This window comes from Oculina patagonica, chromosome 10, assembly GCF_052425735.1.
Source record: "Oculina patagonica isolate OP01 chromosome 10, crgOcupat, whole genome shotgun sequence".
Taxonomy (NCBI): Eukaryota; Metazoa; Cnidaria; class Anthozoa; order Scleractinia; family Oculinidae; genus Oculina; species Oculina patagonica.
The window spans coordinates 19,684,234-19,705,000 of NC_135767.1; the positions used below are offsets into that span (position 1 = coordinate 19,684,234).

Below are 20,767 nucleotides of genomic sequence, written 5' to 3' on the forward strand. Positions count from 1 at the left end.
GTTATTTTTCTTTTAGTGGGTTGAATCTGTTAATGTCTGGAGCTCTCACTTTCGTGAGCCATTATCAAATGTTGTTTGCTTGGATTTGTTTCACTAAGTTGAACAAAGCAAAAAATTTTACATTTATTTACCCCCCCCCCCCCCTTCCTCCCTAACCTCAAATTTCCAGAAATTCCAATTTCTCAAACCAATTAAGTTTAGTTTTCCTGGCAGGTTTGAGAAATCAGGATTCCACTGTATAATTACGTTGTGTGTGCCCTTTGTCTCTCTCTTCCACAGAGGCCTTTTTTTTTTTTTCGTACAGGCTGGGAAATGGAGAGGGGTGAAAAGTATGTGTAAGTGCGGGTAGCCTGGGTATAATGGCAACAAAAGCATGCAGGGGAGTTCCCCTTGCCTCCCCCCTATTTTTCATTTTTTGTGTTTTTTTTGCCGTTCCCCAATCTACTGAGGGAGCCTCTGTGGAGGAGAGAGGTACTTTTAATTATATAAAGCTGTGGTCAAGTGTAGTGTAGGGTGCTGGATTTGAAATCCCTGGTTGGGTTGCAGCCCTTCCAAGATCTTGTATAAATGGCTTGCTATCTTTATGAAAACAATAGAGCAAACAACAGGATCTATGCCCCTAGCCCCATTTATACTAAATTGTCAGAGTTTATATACTAGAAGTGTAATATACCAGCATCGACAGATTTGTGTATTACGATAGTCTTGACTGAATTGTATGATTATTGACAGCCCAGGGGGGTACTCGGGATTTCAAATGACGGGGATGATCGAATGGGGGCAAAATTCAAGACCCAAAAAAATCCCGAGGGCTTCCAACATAACCCCAAAAAAATCCCTAGATCAAAAATTAGCCCCGCAAAAATCAACAGCAAAACACATTTGTTTGTACTTTATTCACAGAAAAACGCAGCAAAAGCACTACCACAAATGTTCAGATTGTTTTAAATACCCAAAAACATCCCTACTTAAATCAAAAAAATACTTACCAAATTTTCCTACCCCAAAAAATCCCGGAATCGAAAATTACGAACCCAAAAAAATCCTTTGATCATCCCCGTCACTTAAAATCCCGAGTACCCCCACTGGGATTGACAGTAAGTTTTGTTTGAGGAATGTTCTTATTTTCCATTGCAGGGATTCTTTCATTGATGAAAAGTACCGGCCTAAGAACAGAGTGGTCAGAGCTTCAGTGTTGGAGTTTCTGTGGTCATATGAAGATGAAAACTCACAGGTAGATTAATATATTCTTATCGACTGAATGTGAAGGGTTTTCAGTAAGATTTGTAGATGATGGCTGCCACCATCAGAGTAATAATAAGAAACTGAAAACATATTCCATGAATTAATGTATACAAAGCTGTGCTCTTAGCATAATTACGGGGTGCCCAAAGGCTCTCTCTCTTATGTGGGAGGCGCGGTGGCCTAATGGTTAGCGCGCTCGCCTCCGAGTCGAACGGCCCGGGTTCAAGGCCTGGCCGGGGCGCTGCGTTGTGTTCTTGGGCAAGACACTTTACTCTCACAGTGCCTCTCTCCACCCAGGTGTATAAATGGGTACCGGCAAATTTACTGCTGGGGGGTAACCCTGCGATGGACTAGCATCCCATCCAGGGGGGAGTAGCAATACTCCTAGTCGCTTAATGCTACGGAAACCGGGATAAGGCTCGAAGCAGACTTACCTTACCTACCAAAGGCTCTTATGTAAGAAATCTTGGGTGCCCAGCTCTCAAAAACTTTTATGATAGCGAAGTTTTACAAGTCGCCCAGAGACAAAAGTAAGTCGCCTGTGGCACCTTGGCTCTGCTAGTCTAGAGCACAGCTCTGCTATAGCTGGTAATTCACAACATAACTGAATATCCCACCAGGGCCAGGTTGTTCAAAGTTCGATTAAGGTAATCCAAGATAAGCCCAAATTTTGATTTCAGCTTTTCAACTTTTCAGTGAGATTTTCTGTTTATTTTTTGTTGTTGTTCAGTTTTGCTTCCGAATTATCTTAAACTCCACAAAACATAAGCAATAAAAACACTTTTATATAAGAGAAATTGAACCCTCCATTAACTTTTAATCCTGGATTAGTGTTAATTGGCTTTCAAACAACCCGGCCCTGAGCTTCAGTGTTTGCTGGGTCTTGTTGAAAGCCCTGAATGGTAAAAAAAAAGTCTGTGTTCGAGACAAGTGACCCATCAGGCTGGGGCATATCCTGGTTTCAGTAGTATGAAGCAACTCTGGAGGAGAATTTCTACTTCCCTCTGGATGGGATGCTAGCTAGCTATAGTCCATCCCAAGGTTACCCCCAGCTGTCTGGATTACACTGTGCACAAGAACACAACTAACATAATAATCCCAGCCGCGGCTCAAACTCAGACCACTCAATGTAGAGTCCAGCACGCTAACCATTAGGCCACCACACCTCCCACAATTAGATTAAGGACTACATCAAGTGTTTTGTCAAGTAAAACAGATTACTATTTTTAATTTGAATTTTTTAGCCAACCCCTGAGATGTACCAAAAAGCCTACAATTTGTATAATGGCAAACTAAAGGCATCATGTTTCAGGTAAGAAAACCACCTTCACCTACATAAAGAGCATCTTGGAAACAGTTATTGTTCGTAGAGAATTATACAATACAATACATACTTTATTGACTTTCCCCCTAGAGGCTTTTCAAAGACAATGAAATAAATACAATAATAATTCAAAACTACTTAAAAACTCTAAGATGATATGTTGATTTCAGATACCCATGCCCACCCCATTGGAGGTCACTGGAAAATCTGACAGGGTGGTGGGTCTCAAAAGTAGACCTGCCAACTCTCACGCATTATGCATGAGTCTCACGCCTGCAGATCCAAAATATCGATCTCACGCATACAGCCCAGTTTCTCACGCTTGACTGACAAATTTAGATTTCTTACTCTTAAAACCCATTAAATGTACATTCAATTCAATTTTGCTGAAACATAACTCAGAAAATGAGCATTGTTATTCGTGTTTGAGTCAATTTTTGCAATTTCACAGACTTCGGCAACGTTTGAAGATCGTCAAAACATCTTCGGAAATCCGGAAATTGTCGGAACATCTTCGGAACTCTTCGGAAATCTCCGGAAATAGTCGGAACATCTTCGGAAACGTTCGGAAATAGTCGGAACATCTTCAGAAAATGTGGAGAAGGTTATCTCACACCTTTGACTTAGAAAAAGTTGGCAGGTATACAAAGCTATGTGTAAACTTTAACTGGAATTTCTGGAGGAGTGGGTGTAAGAGCTCAAATTATAAAGAAAAATGGATGGAAATATTTTCTGAAACAACACAATTCGCTAATTAGCTAGACCTACATGTTAAGGCCTTAAGGGCCAAAGGGCTATATTTCACCCAGTTTCCCTCCTATTGGAGTAAGAATTAGGGCCCAACATGACTCCCTCCACCCCACCTTTTTCTGGCAAAAGAGGGTCTATAATTTTTCACTTCAGCTCCCCTACGGTGAGTACCCTTTTAGAACACCAGATCCATGGTGTATATCCACTAAGCCTGGTATACATACTAGTTATGCAACGCTTTCGAGTGGTATACTATGGAATATCCCACGAGTCACTTGTATTTTCTCGGTATACACACGAGCCTTTAGGCGAGTGTGTATGCCAAGAAAATACAAGTGACAAGTGGGATATTCCATAGTATACCACGAGAAAGTGTTGTGTAACTATTTTATACCATGCCATAGAAAATACGCTTACTAAATTTCGTCCAGAATACAGTCGCAGCGCACTATGGGAAGGTTGGGTTGAATACCGTCGAATATACAACAGGTTTCCTGTATTCTGATTGGCTGTATTTTCTATGGCATGGTATAAATGTATATACCCAGTTCAGTTGTAATAATGGGTTTGAATTTCTCAGATCCATGGTGTATATATCCACTAAGCCTGGTATACATGTATATACCCAGTTCAGTTGTAATAATGGGTTTGAATTTCTTTGCAACACTACTGCTGACAAATTAATTAATTATTTAATTTGTACCATTTACTTATTTGCTTGTTTATTTTAACCTCATTCTATACTTTTTCAAAATTAAACTTTATTGCAGTGCTTGGATGCGCTATCATAAGCATATGAAAAGAAAGAAAGCTTTGTTAGCTAAGAAGCAAGAGGATGCTCGAATATGGCACTGCCAGCGGGTACAGAGGATACATCTTCACTTGTGGATTGTATCCTTAATATTGTTGTTCTCTATTTAAAGGTGAAGAAAGAGTCTGTACCAAATCCTATATTGGTCCACCAGGCTAGAACTTATCCTGGTTTCGTCCATAGCATGAAGCCACTAGGAGTATAATCTACTCTCCCCTGGATGGGATGCTAGTCAATCACAGGGTTACCCCCCAGCATTAAATTTGCTGATACCCATTTAAACACCCGGGTGAGAGAGGCACTATAGGAGTAAAGCGTTTTGCCCAAGAACACAACACACTGTCCTGGCCAGGGGTCGAACCCAGACTGCTCAATCCGGTGACAGCACACTTCACTGTACTGTGCCCTCCATGCACCCATGTCCTTTATTTAATGAAAGACCTATTTAATACTAAAATCAAATGTTTTTCTCCAGCTTGGGTTGTACTTGGTTATATCCAAAAAACAGCAGTTTCATATGTTTTGAGTCTTTTAATACAATCAGTTTTCATTGGTTGTCATGTTGTAACAACAAAGGGACATGAACTTCTGTTGTAGATACATACATGTATGGAAATCTTAGTCGTCATTTACCATAATCTGCAAACGTGCAAACAAAAGCATACGGATTGTGAGTTAAGTAGGCGTCAACAACTGGAAGAGTTGGTGGCTGTGATAACGCCGAGCTGATTCCCTAGCTGATTGCTATGACCAGAGTAACCAGTGACATATAATCAAGTAGCTGGCATAACTCCAGTGGTCAGGTTGCCAGCTTGTTTTGAAAACCCTGAGCAAGGCTCACTTGGGCTGTATTAGGAATACTTTTTCTGGGGAAATGTGCAAAGCTTCGTTGATTTGATCCTAAAGTTCAATTACTGGAGAACGAAACAAACTGCAAAAACGGAGGAACCAGTTTTTCAAGGCCATACGAAAAAAATGCTCTATCCGCTGTTAAGTGTTGTTGTCCTTTACTTAAATGATACAAACTGCAGGATTGGGTTTCTGAGAGAAAGGAGAGACAAAATGGTTAGTATCTTTCTTTTAGTACTAATTGGATTAATTTTATTAGTTAAAAATTTTAGTACCATGAAGCTCTGTTTACTTAATACAGCCACAGTTGGACCATAAAAGGGTGGTCATTTTAACATGGTGGTAGTGTTAATAGGGGCTCTTGAATTAAGAAGATGGCTGACTAAGCATGTTCCTTGCCCAAAAACAATTCAGTTAAATAACAACAAGCTGGTGGTCGTGTTGACAGGGTGGTCATAAAACAGGAAGATATAAAATTTTACCGACAATATATCAAAGAAAATAATCAAATTTTGATGTGTAAGTGATTTTGAGGAACCCAAAGTTTCTCAGTACAGCACTGTCAATTGCAATTTTCAGACTAATCACAAGTTGGAAATAAGAATTCTAGCTCGTACTAGTCAACTCACAAAAACGTCCCTGAAAATCCCAGGACAAAGTACGGATCGGAGTGATATCAGGCAGTTTGAGAAACTCTCTTTGGAACCTAAAAAATGTGACAAAAAAAAACACTAAAATGTTCTCAGGCCTGAATAGTAGTGGTCTGAAAACAACTTATGTAAAAAATGTATATGATGTCACATCAAATAATTAGATTACTTGATCAATGAAATTGAATGTTTTGTTTCATGAATTTACCCACTAAACTGTGTGGTGCTTTTATTTCTAAATTTACCCACTAAACTGTGTGGTGCTTTTATTTCTACAGTGATTTCCTCAAGGATTCGGAGAGTGCTGGCAATCTCACTGTTACGTGTGGTGTTTACTGCTTGGCATAGTGTGGCTGTGGATGCAAGGAAGACCAAGGAATATTTTGAGGTCAGTATCTTATACATGTAACTTATAGTACACTCAACTAAATTACTAGATTCTGATTGGTCGAGAGGAGTACCGTGTTGATCCCAAACTGTACTCCTTGGGAGAACCTTCACTGTACTACTCTAATTTCTGACACAATACTTTCAAATAAAGCTAACACAAAGTTGAAAGTAACTTGCAAATTGCATTTGCTTTGGTTTTGCATTGCTATGCTTAGTTATTGGACAGTTTTAAAAGTGGGTCACTTTCTCGTCCAATAAGAAGAAAAAACTAAAACCAGTCATGACTCGCTCCACACATTTTCCTGCCCTTCTCACTGCAGCTGGCTTAATGCCTATTTGCTTTGAGTTTTAAGTTTCTTAGTTTTTTTAGTTTTTTTGATTGGCCAGCATGATTACAAAAATTTGGTTTTGGTTTTACAACACTCAATTGAAAACTTCTCTAATATATAGATCATTTGCATTCTTATTTCTGATGTCTACAGTGTAACTATTCTACTTAATGTGACTTTTTTAACATTTTCAGCGGATTGAAAGGGGAGAGATCATTGACACAGGTTATCAAGGGTTCTTCCGTGTCAGAGCAGATGGCAAAGATGAAATTTCCTCTCTCCCAAGACATGTTGCTTTAAGGGTAAGTGTCAATTTACGAGCATATAAGTGCGAAGGTAACAATTCCAAGGGAAGGGGGTAGTATTTCCCCATAATTTTTTTGGGAGGGGGGGGGTGCAGTATGCTTCTTGAAACCCTTGCCCTATTTCAGACAAATAATTTAACTTCATTGTGGTTTTCTCTGCCTTATTTCAGAATAGACCCAAAATTTGATACCCAATTATTTTCAGGCGACTGCACTCCTCAAGAGATGACTAATACTTTCAAACGTATAGGCTATAACCTATCTCAGACCTAAATGGACAAAATTATACCGTTCTATTTTAGACCAAAATGGCTCCAAAATTGTACCCATTCGGCTTTAGCACCCTCACACAGACCTGTTTATTATGATCCTAATTAATCAACAATGTTAATGAAATGTATAATTTTTGTTGTCAGATTTTCAGTTATGTGAGCGTGGGTGACTTGGGTCGCTGTGCGCGTGTCTGCCGAAGCTGGAAAGTCCTTATTCAGGCCAACATTCTGTGGAGTAAGGTAAATTTAAACACTGCTTTAAAAATAAGCCCACCCCCCTCCCCCCCCCATCCTCCATCATTCCGAAATAACCCCTTAAATACCGGATGCCTTGCCGTAGAGACAAAAATCCCCCTTAAGCACTGCCCAAACGGTAACGCGAGTGGACGCAAGTAGTCTGAAGTTGAACTCGCTTACAGACTTGCGTTGGGTGGCCAAACGGACACGCAAGTTTAGCGGCTAGTCTGCAAAAAAAAAAGCCATTTTAAACCCTACGCACTGCAATTCAGTATTTGAAGTAAACTGTCTGCAAAAATTGTTTTGACTTGCGTTGGGTGGCCAAACGGTGTCGTGAAAAACTTGCGTTGTCTAAAGTGCAAATTTGATCTCGACCAAAGTGAACGCAAGTCGACGCAAATATACACAAGTGTATGCAAGTCCTAGCCAAACGGAGAGGCAAGTAGACGCAAGTCTTTAATTTGCGACTACTTGCATTGCCGTTTTGCCAGGGCTTTATTGAAGGCATTTAAGATAGCTGTACGATTCAGTGACATTTTTGAGTATGGTACCGGTACTATTTTTTACTCGCGCTTGGCTGTTGCCAATTTTTACCAACTTTTTTTTTTATTTTTGTTAACCTTTTATCACTCTTGATGAGGTTGTTATTAAATATAATTTTCTCACGGAGTGTATCACCAAACATTATACAGACAAAGAGCTTGTCCAGCCAAGAGTTTAGGTTTGCAGACAGGTTGAATATAAAAATGTCATCTTGACATGATTTTCCAATGAATCCTAAGCAATGTTGTTGTTTTTCTCTTTTGATAGATTGATTTTTCTGTAGTAAAACACAGGTAAGTAAAACAATAACATTAATTTTAACATAGTGACTATATGAAAGACATATATGTGAACTGCGGATTAATGCTTGATGAAATAAATGATGTGATCCTTGCAGTGTGAAAGCAATTTAACTGAAGAAATTGCATTTTTTAGCCTGAAAAAAAATTTCAAGGCTACAGTTGGTTGAGCAACGCACCAGCATCGCGGAGGTCGTGGTAAAATTTGTAGGCTGGTTTGAAGGTATGCCGGACTTTGGCACACACAATGTATATCTAAACTATTACAGAGTAATACATGGGTCCCAGGGGATCCGTAAGGCATAATCTAAGGGCCTGTTTATATGGAGGAGAGTTGTCCCTGGTAGGAGGGTTACCCTCCATACCGAGCCACCCCGGGTGAGAGAGCTTTTCATTCTTTATAAAAGGCTGTGAACCGTTTATATGATAAATTGTAAAGTTGACTCGGGGGGCAGGGTGACCCTGGGTGGAGGGTCACTCGCTTTGAAGGGAGGGTGACCCTGGGGAGCAAGCCAACTTTTTTCCATATAAACAGTTTGGTTATTTTTGCCTCGCCTACCAGGGACAAGTTGACACATACGGAGCATGCGCAAACGCTAAAATCAGCAAAAACAAAAGTGCAGATAAATTGAAATCGAAGTCGGCGGTAAATTAGTCCAAAAAATGGTCTTGGCCGACGATTCAGCGTTTCTGATATTAGAAAAAGCAGCCATAATATTTGTTTCAAAACAACTCTCGCCAGTCTTTTGAACCGAGAGGGCCAAGTTTTGGCTCGGTCAACAGGGACAACTTTCTCATCTAAACGCTCGGCAAAAGATGGCTCGGGGGAGAGGGTAACCCTCCTACCAGGGACAACTCTCCTCCATATAAACAGGCCCTAAATGGGTACTTCTAATTCCTAACTTTCTTAAACTTTTTTTTCTAGTGCAACAAATAAAGTTGCTGCAAATTTAATCCACAAATGCCGTCCGTTTCTGGGACACTTAAATCTGCGAGGCTGCTACAATCTATCAAGTGAAAGCCTTAAACTAACAGGTATGTGCATACATGTAAATAATTTTTTGTTGTCTGCAGTTTTTTAACAATTTTTTTTCCGTGAAACAGATGTGCATTGTTACCACGAACTAAAACAATTTTTATTCATTTTCTAACCACTTCGTGGCATCTTTCTAGTGGTTTTCAAAACTTTTTTTCTAATTAAACAATCACAATATTATTAAATAAATCATCGACTTTGTTTAACGAGGGTTTCACCAAACTATGCATGGTCAATCTTTCACGTAATATATGAAATGCAAAGAAGTGTTTCATCGGGATATCCAAACACGGAGAAGAGAGTTGAAAATTCGACGCGCAGTGGAGTATTTTTGACGAAATTCGAGGTGATGGAATAGCCGATGAAACACTGTCTCGAGTGTTTGATATAACTTCTCAATCAAAACAAAAACTACGGAGTAAACGGAGAAATAAAATCGTAAAAATCTATGCTAATTAAGACCGCGTATCGAAACCTCCTTCACGGTTATGATTTTCTTTGTTTTAACTTGATGGCGAACCTGTGGTCCTCGGATTCCTCATTGAATTGGAATTTACCAGTGTTGTTTTTTTGTGGAGAATTGAAAGGAAAACCGGAAAGCACGGCAAAAACCTCTTGGAGCAAGGAGGAGAGCCAACAACAAAATCAACCCACGTATGAAGCGTTTTTTCGGTGCTAAAGTTTGGAATTCCATTGATGACTCACTTAAATCTAAGAGTCGTGTTTGTTTCAAAAATCTCTTAAAAGAATTGATTATCTCCAACTACTAACTGTTACATTGATGAACTTTATTTTTCTTTTCTGTGTGTACATACACTTTTCTTTTTTTTTGTTCCCTGTGTGTGTGTGTGTGTGTGTGTGTGTGTGTGTGTGTGTGTGTGTGTGTGTGTGTGTGTGTGTGTGTGTGGAAATCGTGTCCCGTTTTTTTTATACTGTGTAACCTTAATTGCAATATTTTTTTCCGCTTGGCCCAGCCACTTAGCTCGATTAGCCTTAGCTATTTCTAAGTGGCTGTGCTCTTTTTTTATTGTAAATTTTTCCTCTTGCTTGTATTTATTTATTGTAACTTTTCTGGGCACAAATAAAAGATTGTTGTTGTTGTTGAGTGTTCTCATCACACTACGCCCTGGACCCCTAGGCCTGCCCCCCCCCCCCCCATTTTTTATTATTATCTACTGTTAGCGAGCGTAATATCTTTGCTTTTTCAATGAAAAGGACTTCGTTGAACGTAATAAGTGCCTACTTTACTTTCAGCGCAATGCAGAAATTTACAAGATTTGAACTTATCAGAATGTCCAGGAGTGACGGTGAGTGTACCTCTCTAATGTTGCGTGTGCGCGCAAACAGGGAAATAAAGATTCGGCAACATTGTTTTCTCATTTGCGGGTTCTAGACAAATTTCAAACAAAAAATTGAAGTGCTTCTAAAGTTCTTGTCGTTATAAATGTGAAAACAGTAGAAGCTCTCTTAACGGATAATCTTGTTAAGTCTGTAAGCGGACAGCTCTACTTACGACCACTTTGACAAAACTACAAACTCCGTATTTTTTCATTCCAGTAAGCGGACGTTCCCATAAGCGGACGCGGACATTTTCGAGAGGAACGATTTGAACTTTTCTTTTGTTTTCAAGCTCCCATAAGCAGACACCGCAGCGAAAAATCTACGAACAGTTTTTTGTTATGATTGGTATTGTATAATCTGACTTATATATAAGGCAATTCACCAAACAATTATTGAATATGGCAATACTTTTCTTCATTCTACATAAACGCCGTTTGATGTGAGCGGTGAAAGCTCCTGTAGGCGGCTCTGAGGGTGGCAGGCGAACCTTATGTACGCTCCTTTCAATACAAGGTGTTAAATTAATAAAGATAAGATGTTCTACATGACACGAGCATGGGACAAAGAAAAATTCTGAGTCCCCGACGGGAATCGAACCCATGGCCTCCCAGATACCGGTTGGGCGCTCTAACCAACTGAGCTACGAGAGACTCGTTGTGAGCTGGGCCATTTTACTAGGTTGATATGTGACACGCGTCCTGCATACTGCTAGGATCAGCAATGTCCTTTTTTCAAATGACCGTCTGTTTAAAATAGGCTACATAACAAACCCTAACTGCACTTTTTGTCAAGTGAGTCGAGAAACTGTCAATCACTTTTTTGTTTGAATACACTTTCTCAAAGTCCTTTTGGAATAAGGTGACCATTAATATTTTGAATAGGCTTGGTAGTTGCGGGTGTCTTTCGTAACGTGACGTTATGATAAACTATAGTAATTTTAGGAAAAACTTATTTTTGGACCTGTAGGCGAAAAGGAATTAAACCCATGCAACTTTGATCACTTTAAACAAATTTTAGAAGTCAAATACGAAACAGAAAAATATATTGCTTTTAAGACAAATAAGATTGGAAAAAAAATGGAAAGCATTTGAGAAAAACGTCTAGAATAAGCAAATTTAAGTAATAATTTAGGTAAGGTAAAGTAATTACTTTTGTTGTACTTAGAAATTTGTATGCTTTTAGTACATACGGTGTGAAAAAAAAAGGTTGAAAATCTAAATTGTGAAGTTAAAATTCTCCTTCTATTTTGTTAAGTGTTGATTATCAATAAAAAAAAGCCGCAGCCTATTCCCTTATACTGCTAGTTTTCATTTATAAGTATCATTCCGGTGGGCAGACAGCCCCAGTTACGGATACATGTAATCTTTCTGCTTCCCGAGTGTGCTTACAGGTGCTTCGACTGTACTTTTTTTCCATTTAGGATGAAGTGTTGAAAAGCGTTGCCATAGGATGTACATCTTTGTTGTACCTAAACTTAGCAAGCACTCCGATTTCTGATGCTTCTCTCAGATATCTTGGAAGGTACGTGATTTTCTGATTTCCAAAATTCTTTGCAAAATTAACCGTGCTGGTGTCTGCTGTTTTATTTTTAATATCCTATTTCCTATTCTTACATGTACATTTTCGGTATCAATAACCTTGAACTTTACATTTATACCTTAATTTGTACCCCTCAATTATGGTTTCTTCGCAGCCCTCTAAGGACCTGTCCACATTGATCCGGATAAATTTTAAGACGATACGCTTCATTGCAAGCAGCGTTGCAACGCATGCACAGAGCTATTTTTACAGCGTTTTCAAAAAGCTCCGTTATCGCCGTCCACACTCAAATCTCTCCACTTTGGAGAGCGTTTTTGAAAAGCTCCCTTTTCGCCGTCCACACCAGTGCGTTTTCAAATCAAAATCTCTAGCTCCACTTTGGCGAGCGTTTTTGAAAAGCTCCGTTTTCGGTGACCGAAAACGCCGTTTCAGTGTGGACGGTTGGCCTAACTGGTGAAAAAAGATGCGTTTACGAATTTACCCGGGTTAGTGTGGACAGAGCCTAATTTTCTGGTATTTTCTTTAATCGTTGAATGCACGAAAAGAATTGCGAGAGAACTGGACGCGAGTGCGAAAGCGGAAGTGCGAAGGGGTGGGGTGGGTAGTGAGAAAACCTCTCACGCTGTGCGTTTGCGCTCGCTTCGCTTGCTGCTTCTCTCGCGTTCTTCTTTGAGTTAAAAAGATAGAGAGACTATGAACAGTCTTAAACAATGCATGAGAAATGTGTACATGTTGTTTTTTATTGTTTAGGTACTGTACTAACATGCTTTACCTGAGCCTGGCTTACTGTACAAAGTTCACCAACAAAGGTCTTAGTTACATGGCGAATGGAAAAGGCTGTCACAAGATTGTACACTTGGATTTGTCAGGATGTGAACAGGTACTCGAGGAGTGGTCTTATTGTTTCACATTCTCCTCCCTACAGCCCCCATTATTGTCAGTAAAGGGACTGTGTCACGGCTGAGTTAAGTTTACTTTTATAAGTTTTGCCAAATACTCGATATAAAACTTAATGTTTGCAAAGAAATTACTTCTATGACTATGGATCCAAATGAAAAACCCATAGCTTTATTGCAACCAAATGTGTCTCCCAGGCGTTATAATTAAAAGTTAGAACCAAACGAGACTAAATTTGAAAACTGTTCAGCCTAACAATATTTCAAAAACACATATCGCAATCCGTTTCAATTTTCGTCTCTTTTAACCATTCGTACCTTCTTTTGTATTTGGTGTGTTGAAATGTCCCTTCACTGTTTTAAGCGGTTATTTTTATATTATTAAGCTTACTACTTTAGCTTACCCTAAGATTCAAGCTAAGAAGCCATTTCCTGATTACGTAGCACTCATAACAGCCAATCAGAGACACTACACGGATCTCTCTTGAGCTACGTCATCAGAATGGAATTTTTTACGTCGCATCTCAGACGTCTTTAGAGCGGGAAAAGAATTGAACGCTCCAAGAATGACGGCTGTTTACTGAGGCCTGCATGTTTAATATGTTTTCAGATTACTCAAGAGGGATTCAAGTTCATATCCATGGGTTGTTCCAGTTTAACAACAGTTATCCTGAATGAGCTGCCTGGTCTGAGAGATGAGTGTCTTCAGGTAATTAAGACAAACGCCATCTTCGGTGATTTTTTTTCTTTTATTGTAAATTCCGAAAGTAACGACGGGAACTCCCATATGAAAGAGACAGGAATGCTCGTCGTCTCTCTTAAGGGGTGAAAGTTATGGATTTTGTTCCCAATTGGGATGTTCATGACAAAATACCAATATTTTTGGCCGTCGAGCTCTCGCTTAGGGTCTCACGTGAGGAAACAAAACCGACCATACATCATACTTTGTTGGCGGTCTAGACTGACCACGCATGTCAAATGTTAAATCTTTTGGGGGTCAATAAAAAGCTTGTGTTACGCGCAGATTGGTCTCCTTAATGGGTTTAATTATTCTTAGTAGAAACTCAGCTGTGTTCTATTGGAAATCCGCGAATATGATTGGTTCTCCCACTGATTTCTATTCGCCGATAGAAAACAGTCGCGCGCGCGCGCGTAGCTCTTTAAGCGGTAAATTTTCTTGATTTTTGTCTTCAAAGTGCACAATATTGTAGGTTTTGGACTGCAATCCTTTAAAGTTTCTACTAAAACAATTAGACTACTCGCCCTCGTTTCCTATGAGCGATAGTCAACTCGGCTGCGCCTCGTTGACTATTTGCTCATAGAAAACTCGGGCTCGTAGTCTAATTGTTAAATAGAATTAATTTATTCCGGTCCCTTTCAGTTACATAGTCAATTTTGCAGATACGTCGGCCATATTGATTTTGCCCCCAGGGCATCCTATAATGCTTATTGAAATGATTTATTCTTTTATTGTGATAATTCTTCAATTACCATGATAATAATAATAACAAATATTATAGGATGTTCTGGGGGCAGAATCAACATGGCCGCCGTATCTGCGAAATGGTCTATGGGAAAGGTACAACTCTTGTTGCTTTTAGGTTTGATATTTTTCGACGTTGCCAATTTAGGATTTTAAATTTATTGTTACTATCGGGACCGCTTCTTTCGGGAGCTCGTTACTTTCGGAAAAATTGGTCTAGATAGCTTGAAGCGAACTAGACTGCTTGCAGTTTCTTTTTCTCTTGAAACATAGTTACTAACTATGCTTGAAATCACTTAAAGGAGAAGTTCACTCCAGAATGGCATTGCATGTTCTATACGTCAATAAAACGTTTATACAAAGATATGTTATTCACCAAAATTTCAGCCTCCAACGTTCGCTTATAACCCTTCGAAATCTTTCCCAAAACTCGACAACTGAACGCCGCCATCTTGGAGCTGGTCAAAGAGCTCAGCCTGAAGTTTTGCGGGAAAATTTTAATAGTCAAAACTCCTTGTGTTTTGTATTTCTTGGAGGTCTGTTTGAGCAAAATGGAGATGCAGAAACAGGCATTTTGACAAACAAAAGCCACTATGAAGAAACAAGGAGTTTCGAGTATTAAATGTTCTCGCCAAACTTCAGGCTGAGCTCTTTGACGTCACGCATACATTACCAGCTCCAAGATGGCGGCGTTCAGTTGTCGAGTTTTGGGAAAGATTTCGTAGGGTTATAGCACACGTTGGAGGCTGAAACTTTTTATTGGCGTAAAGAAAATAAATTGCCATTCTGGAGTGAACTTCTCCTTTAAGGAGTGCGGGGTAGGGATTTTAAAAAAGACCCCTTCTGGTCCGTGCCGTCTCCTTGTGCTCGCGTTCCCGATATAAAACAGCGTAATCGTCGGGTCAGACCTTAACAGACAAGACCGACTACAAGTAGTCTAGAAGCGAAGAAAAGCAAACAGCAAACGTAGTGAATGATTGAAGAAGTCTGAGAGGTTTTCCTTTATTTCCATCCTCTAGGCTTTAACATCTGAATGTCGCACGTTAAGGAACGTGTCAATATTAAACTCGCCGTTCCTGTCAGATGCTGCTTTCAAATGTCTTGCATCGTGTAGAAGAATGCACAAGATAAGAATTGAAGGTTAGTTGAGATTAAGACGGAATCAGTCAGGACTTCGAGTATTAATTGGACAAAATTATGTACAAAATTATTTACATCTTATTGCAAACTTCTGTGTTACTGTTCCAAATATCTTATCAAAAGAAATCATTTCTAACAACACCAAACATGGAAAACAAATTTCAAGGTTCAACTGAATTCCACTGAATCGAAAAAAAGCTACAGGTGAGATTTCACCTATAGTTTAGTTCATGGTTCTTGTGAACTTTGAAATTCATTTTCTCAGGCACTGCTAAGAAATTTTTATTGGTGTTATCACGAATAATTACTTACATCTTTAGCTTTTAAAAAAGGTAGAGAATAACGCAATAGGATTTAAATTATTCTGGTACTCGATTTTTGTCTAACTAATATTAATATTACTCGATATCCTGATGGATTCCGTCTTGGTATCATTTTTTTGTTTTCATTAAAATGTTTTCGAGAGTTCTATGTCATTGTTTTGGGAGGCGCGGTGGCCTAATGGTTAGCGCGTTCGACTCTGAGTCGAACGGCCCGGCTTCGAGGCCTGGCCGGGGCGCTGCGTTGTATTCTTTGGCAAAACACTTTACTCTCACAGTGCCTCTCTCCACCCAGGTGTATAAATGGGTACCGGCGAATTTACTGCTGGGGGGTAACCCTGCGATGGACTAGCATCCCATCCAGGGGGGAGTAGCAATACTCCTAGTCGCTTAATGCTACGGAAACCGGGATAAGCTCCGGCTGTATGGGCCACTTGGCTCAGACACAGACTTGACCTTTACTTTATGTCATTGTTTTTGTACTTAAATCCCGTGATCTGATTTTCAAGGAAACAACCGTCTGACAGATGCATCAGTGAAGGTATTGGCAAAGAGCTGTCCTATGCTGGACCATGTTTATCTTGTTGATTGCCCCAGAATCACTGATCTTGCTCTGAAGGCCTTGGCTGCCTCTAAGCATCTGAATGTGGTCAATGTTGCTGACTGTGTAAGGTAAGAAATGTGCTACAAGGCTTTTTAAAGAAAGAAGAACACTATATCAAGAATGCTGAAGATATTATGTCTATATATCTTAAACAAGACTGATTCGAATTCAGTATTCAAATTCTGTTTCATTTTCGACTTGATACATGAATTCAGTTTATAATAAATGATACCACATGAAAGTACTGCTCAGTAGCTTTCATTTGAATGGTCACACACAAGGGTGTCATCCACAGACTGAAAAGCTAGAAATTCCTTGTATAGCATAAGTAACTGTGCCACCTGAAAGTACTGCTCAATAGCTTTCATCTGAATGGTCACACACTAGGGGTTTCATCCACAGGCTTAAAAGTTAGAACCACCCTGTAGAATATAATAAGCAGAATCACATGAAAGTACTGCTCAATAGCTTTCATTTGAATGGTCACTCACTAGGGTTTCATCCACAGACTTAAAAGTTAGAACCACCTGGTACAGCATTATAAACAGTACCACATAAAAGTACCACTCAATAGCTTGCATTTGAATGGTCACACACTTGGGTTTCATATACAGACTTATAAGGAACAAGCAAGGTTTGACTTTAAGATGAAAAGGGTTCGAAAAGATTTTCAGACCCAGATAGCATTAATTTTACCCGTGGATGTTTTCAATGATCCGTCCTCTACTTGCTTCTTACTACGTTGTTTTTTATTTAGTTGACTGACTGACTGACTGACCGACCGACCGACCGACCGACCGACCGACCGACCGACCGACCGACCGACCGATCGATCGATCGATAATTGATTGATTGATTGATTAATTGATTGAATGATTGTTCTTTTAGGATACAGGACACAGGAGTGAGGCAGATCGTTGAAGGTTCATCAGGCGCCAAAATAAAAGAATTAAATTTAACAAACTGTGTGCGAGTCAGTGACGTTACGTTACTAAGAATAGCACAAAGGTGAGGGTCATAATGGTCATTTGAATTGAAGACATTTATAATTTGCCTCTTTTTGTCTCTAATTACATTCTGTTTTTAGTCATGTTGAATCACGTTGAAGCCTTTTTTTCTTTGCTTGTTCCGTCGAAAAATGCTATCTCGCTTATGATAGTTTCTGTTTTTGTGAACACATGGCTGGCGCCGAATGAAAGTTTCAAATTATCAGTAGCCGTCATCTGTTTGATAAAGAAGAACTGACGCAGATGATTTTTGTAGAGGCAGAATTGCCGTATTTGGATGTATAATCCGAACAAACAGAGGGATAACTTTTCAAAAAGACGGGCTATTTGAATTTACTAAATTTCAAGAATTTGTTTGAGTAATTTCTAGAACGGGTGTATCATTTTGAATGCAAATTCTTTCAAAAACGGGCTCCTAATCTGGAGACCAGGGTGACACATACCCACCTTAAACCCGAGTCGCCCCTCTCCCCGGGGGGAGGGGGCTAGTGTCAGTGTGCGTTACTTCTTAGTTGTCAGTCTTAGGAGTACACCAGAGTTGCGTTACGTTTTGTGAGTCACAATCTTGTTTAATCTCTGAACATGTGGCTGATGCGAGTGTTGTGTTACTTTTAACATGTCACAGTCTTGTTTTGTGCGGGTTCTGTTACTATGAGCGTGGACTGATGCCGGTGTTGCGTTACTTTTTAGATGTCACAATCTGGTGTATGCCAGTTTCTGTTACTGTGAACACGTGACGGATGCTGGTGTAGAGCTACTCGGCACCCTCCCCTCCCTCACGTCACTGGATTTGTCAGGGTGTAACATACAGGACCAAGGAGTCGCAGCACTTGGCAACAACCCTCGATTTCGTGACATCACGCTTGCTGAATGTCCAAATATTACTGACCTGGGTCTACAGGTGCGTACAAAGAAAGTCACATGTTTCCTGCAGGGGATGGGGGGGAGGTTGGGGGGGTGGGGGAGGGGCGGGGAGAGGAAAACGTGGAAGGAGGTGGTGAAGTAAATGAGTTCATGCCCCTTTAACCAATACCGTAATGATTCGATTTAGCGCCCGGGGCGCTTATTTACTTTTGGCACCTTAAGGGAGGGCGCTAATTCGAGACAGGGCGCTTATTCGGGACAGGGCGCTTATTTAATTTTTTGCGAAAAACCAAATGTTCAAAACAAACTTTTAGTATATATTAAAATAACTAACAGTAACATGAACTGTAACAAATTGTTGAAAGTTCAGTTACTTTTACAAGAATTGTTCATTTTAGCAGTAAATATACATGTACGATATGGTGGATGATCATTAGTTTATCGTTTCGACGTCGACGACTTCAGTAGGGGCAGTTAGCCAAAATAGGAGCGCTTTTTAGAATAGGGCGCGTATAATAATGGGGGCGCTTATATTAGAATGGGGGCGCTTATTGGAATAGGGGCGCTTATTAACAAAAACACATTCAAAGGGGGGCGCTTATTCGGAAGGGGGCGCTTATTGGAAGGAGGGCGCTACATCGAATCATTACGGTATGCACTATAGCCTGCGAGGACGACGTTCAAAATGAGGGGGAGGGAGAGTCGCGAGTTTTAAATGAAATAATGGCGTGAAATAAAAAAAGGAATGAGGGAGAAAAGCACCAAATATATAATACTAAACCAAAGAGAAACAAGGATGATTAAAATCGGGAAATACTGATACGGATGGCAAACAACGATCTTGAAGAATTTGCTTATGGAAGATAAAAGTGATTTAATGATAGGCATGATTTTTTTTTTCCACAGAAAATGTGCCAACAGTGTAGGCAGTTGGAGAACTTTAACGTGTCCCACTGCAAGGTAAGAAGATTTAAAAATGTTGGAGGCTGTTGACAGCTTTTTCTATAAGGCCTTGGACGTTTTTACACATTCCTCCTTAGCCTGTTCCAGGCTCTCGGTTTGTAGGGAAGAGCGAAAAAAGCGGGCGAGCGCGGAAAAGACGAGCGGGGAAGAAGTCGTCTTTTCCGCGCTTGCCCGCTTTTTTCGCTTTTCCCCACAAACCGAGAGCCTGGAAAAGGCTAATTCCTGTCATTCCTCCTTTAAACTTCGTTCTGTTAGCGGGACGTTGGAGTTATCGAGGGTTCAAATTATCGTGATTCAATTGTAGGTCGAAATATGGTGGTACGACAAGATCAGATCCCCTAGTTATAATAATAATAATAATAATAATAATAATAATAATAATAATAATAATAATAACAATAATAATAATAATAATAATAATAATAAATAATAATAATAATAATAATAATAATAATAATAATAATAATAATAATAATAAAAGGGCATGGGGTAGGAAAAAACTAAAAACTGGCTACCCTTTAGTGCCCCAGGACCATGGTTTGGTCTCGGCGCTAAGGACTTTAAGCAAACATTACGTAAGGAACATAATAATAATAATAAAAATGTTCTTATTGCGCATTTAAAATTCTCAATGCGCTTACAATTGCATGGGATCAAAAGGATAATCAAAGGCTCTTCGAGCAACCTCATGGTAATTCGATGAATGAAGTGCCGACCTCCGCATTTTTTCTAAATAAGTGTCCAGTAACGTAAAGCAATCTCACTTTGCTTTATTTTTCCACGTGAGTTGCGTCATTGATGGCTCGTGCTCGCAGGGGTCGTAGCGCTATTCAGTTTTCACAACCAAAATATTTACTGGTTATTGTATTACCTTTGATCCTTTTAAGCATTAAGTAAATTTGTTTTGTGAATATGTTTACTTTTCTGTCAGCACGTATAGCGTTATTTTTGAGCAGCGGAAAAAAATTGAGAGAAAAGATACGCCCGAACACTTCGTGTATCTGCTCGACTCAAAAAGATGAATCAAAGTCTCTTCGAGATACCGACTTTTTTGCATGAAGTATGAGTCGAAGGTTTATCCTGTGCATTGTTCTTCGAACTTATCATTACAGTTGCTTTGTAGTTTAGTTTAACAATTTCCTATCTTCGCGGAGGAAATGCAGCCATATAATTTTGTCAAAAATGGCTCGTCCGCGCCGGGTATTTATACACATATTCCTCAACATTACACAAATAAACAGTGCAAATTTCACCGAGATCTGACAATTCTATACTTTAACATTGCAAGGACCTTTCGAGGCAGTCGATTACGGCAGCGAAATTAGCAAATGAAACAACAAAATATGCGTTCGACGCTTTGTTTTTGCGACGAAAAAGCACGAAAAAAATACGGATATTTCCGACTACTGTCGGAGAAAACATTGCGCATATTATTGCGGCGTAAACAAATCGATACACTCAAGCTGCGTTTTGTCTAGGCTCTGCGAGGGTCGGATATCAAGACAGCTTCTTCGTGGGCTTAAGAAGGATTAAACAAAAGCCATATATACAGTGAATGCTTTCGAATTAT

The 20,767-nt window shown here is 39.6% G+C and overlaps 1 protein-coding gene across 1 annotated transcript in view; it reads left to right on the plus strand.

Moving 5' to 3' along the window:
* The window catches only part of LOC144629004 (F-box and leucine-rich repeat protein 13-like), a 28,372-nt gene that overhangs the window by 2,690 nt on the left and 4,915 nt on the right, over positions 1–20,767 (plus strand). Inside the window, exons 3-20 of the mRNA XM_078487148.1 lie at positions 1,138–1,234; positions 2,490–2,557; positions 4,090–4,210; positions 5,162–5,195; positions 5,908–6,017; positions 6,543–6,650; positions 7,070–7,165; positions 7,973–7,998; positions 8,930–9,039; positions 10,295–10,347; positions 11,802–11,902; positions 12,671–12,800; positions 13,427–13,525; positions 15,319–15,439; positions 16,269–16,431; positions 17,252–17,371; positions 18,061–18,271; positions 19,141–19,194. Coding sequence (XP_078343274.1) covers positions 1,138–1,234; positions 2,490–2,557; positions 4,090–4,210; positions 5,162–5,195; positions 5,908–6,017; positions 6,543–6,650; positions 7,070–7,165; positions 7,973–7,998; positions 8,930–9,039; positions 10,295–10,347; positions 11,802–11,902; positions 12,671–12,800; positions 13,427–13,525; positions 15,319–15,439; positions 16,269–16,431; positions 17,252–17,371; positions 18,061–18,271; positions 19,141–19,194 — 1,822 coding nt within the window. The remainder of the gene's footprint in view (positions 1–1,137; positions 1,235–2,489; positions 2,558–4,089; positions 4,211–5,161; positions 5,196–5,907; positions 6,018–6,542; positions 6,651–7,069; positions 7,166–7,972; positions 7,999–8,929; positions 9,040–10,294; positions 10,348–11,801; positions 11,903–12,670; positions 12,801–13,426; positions 13,526–15,318; positions 15,440–16,268; positions 16,432–17,251; positions 17,372–18,060; positions 18,272–19,140; positions 19,195–20,767) is intronic.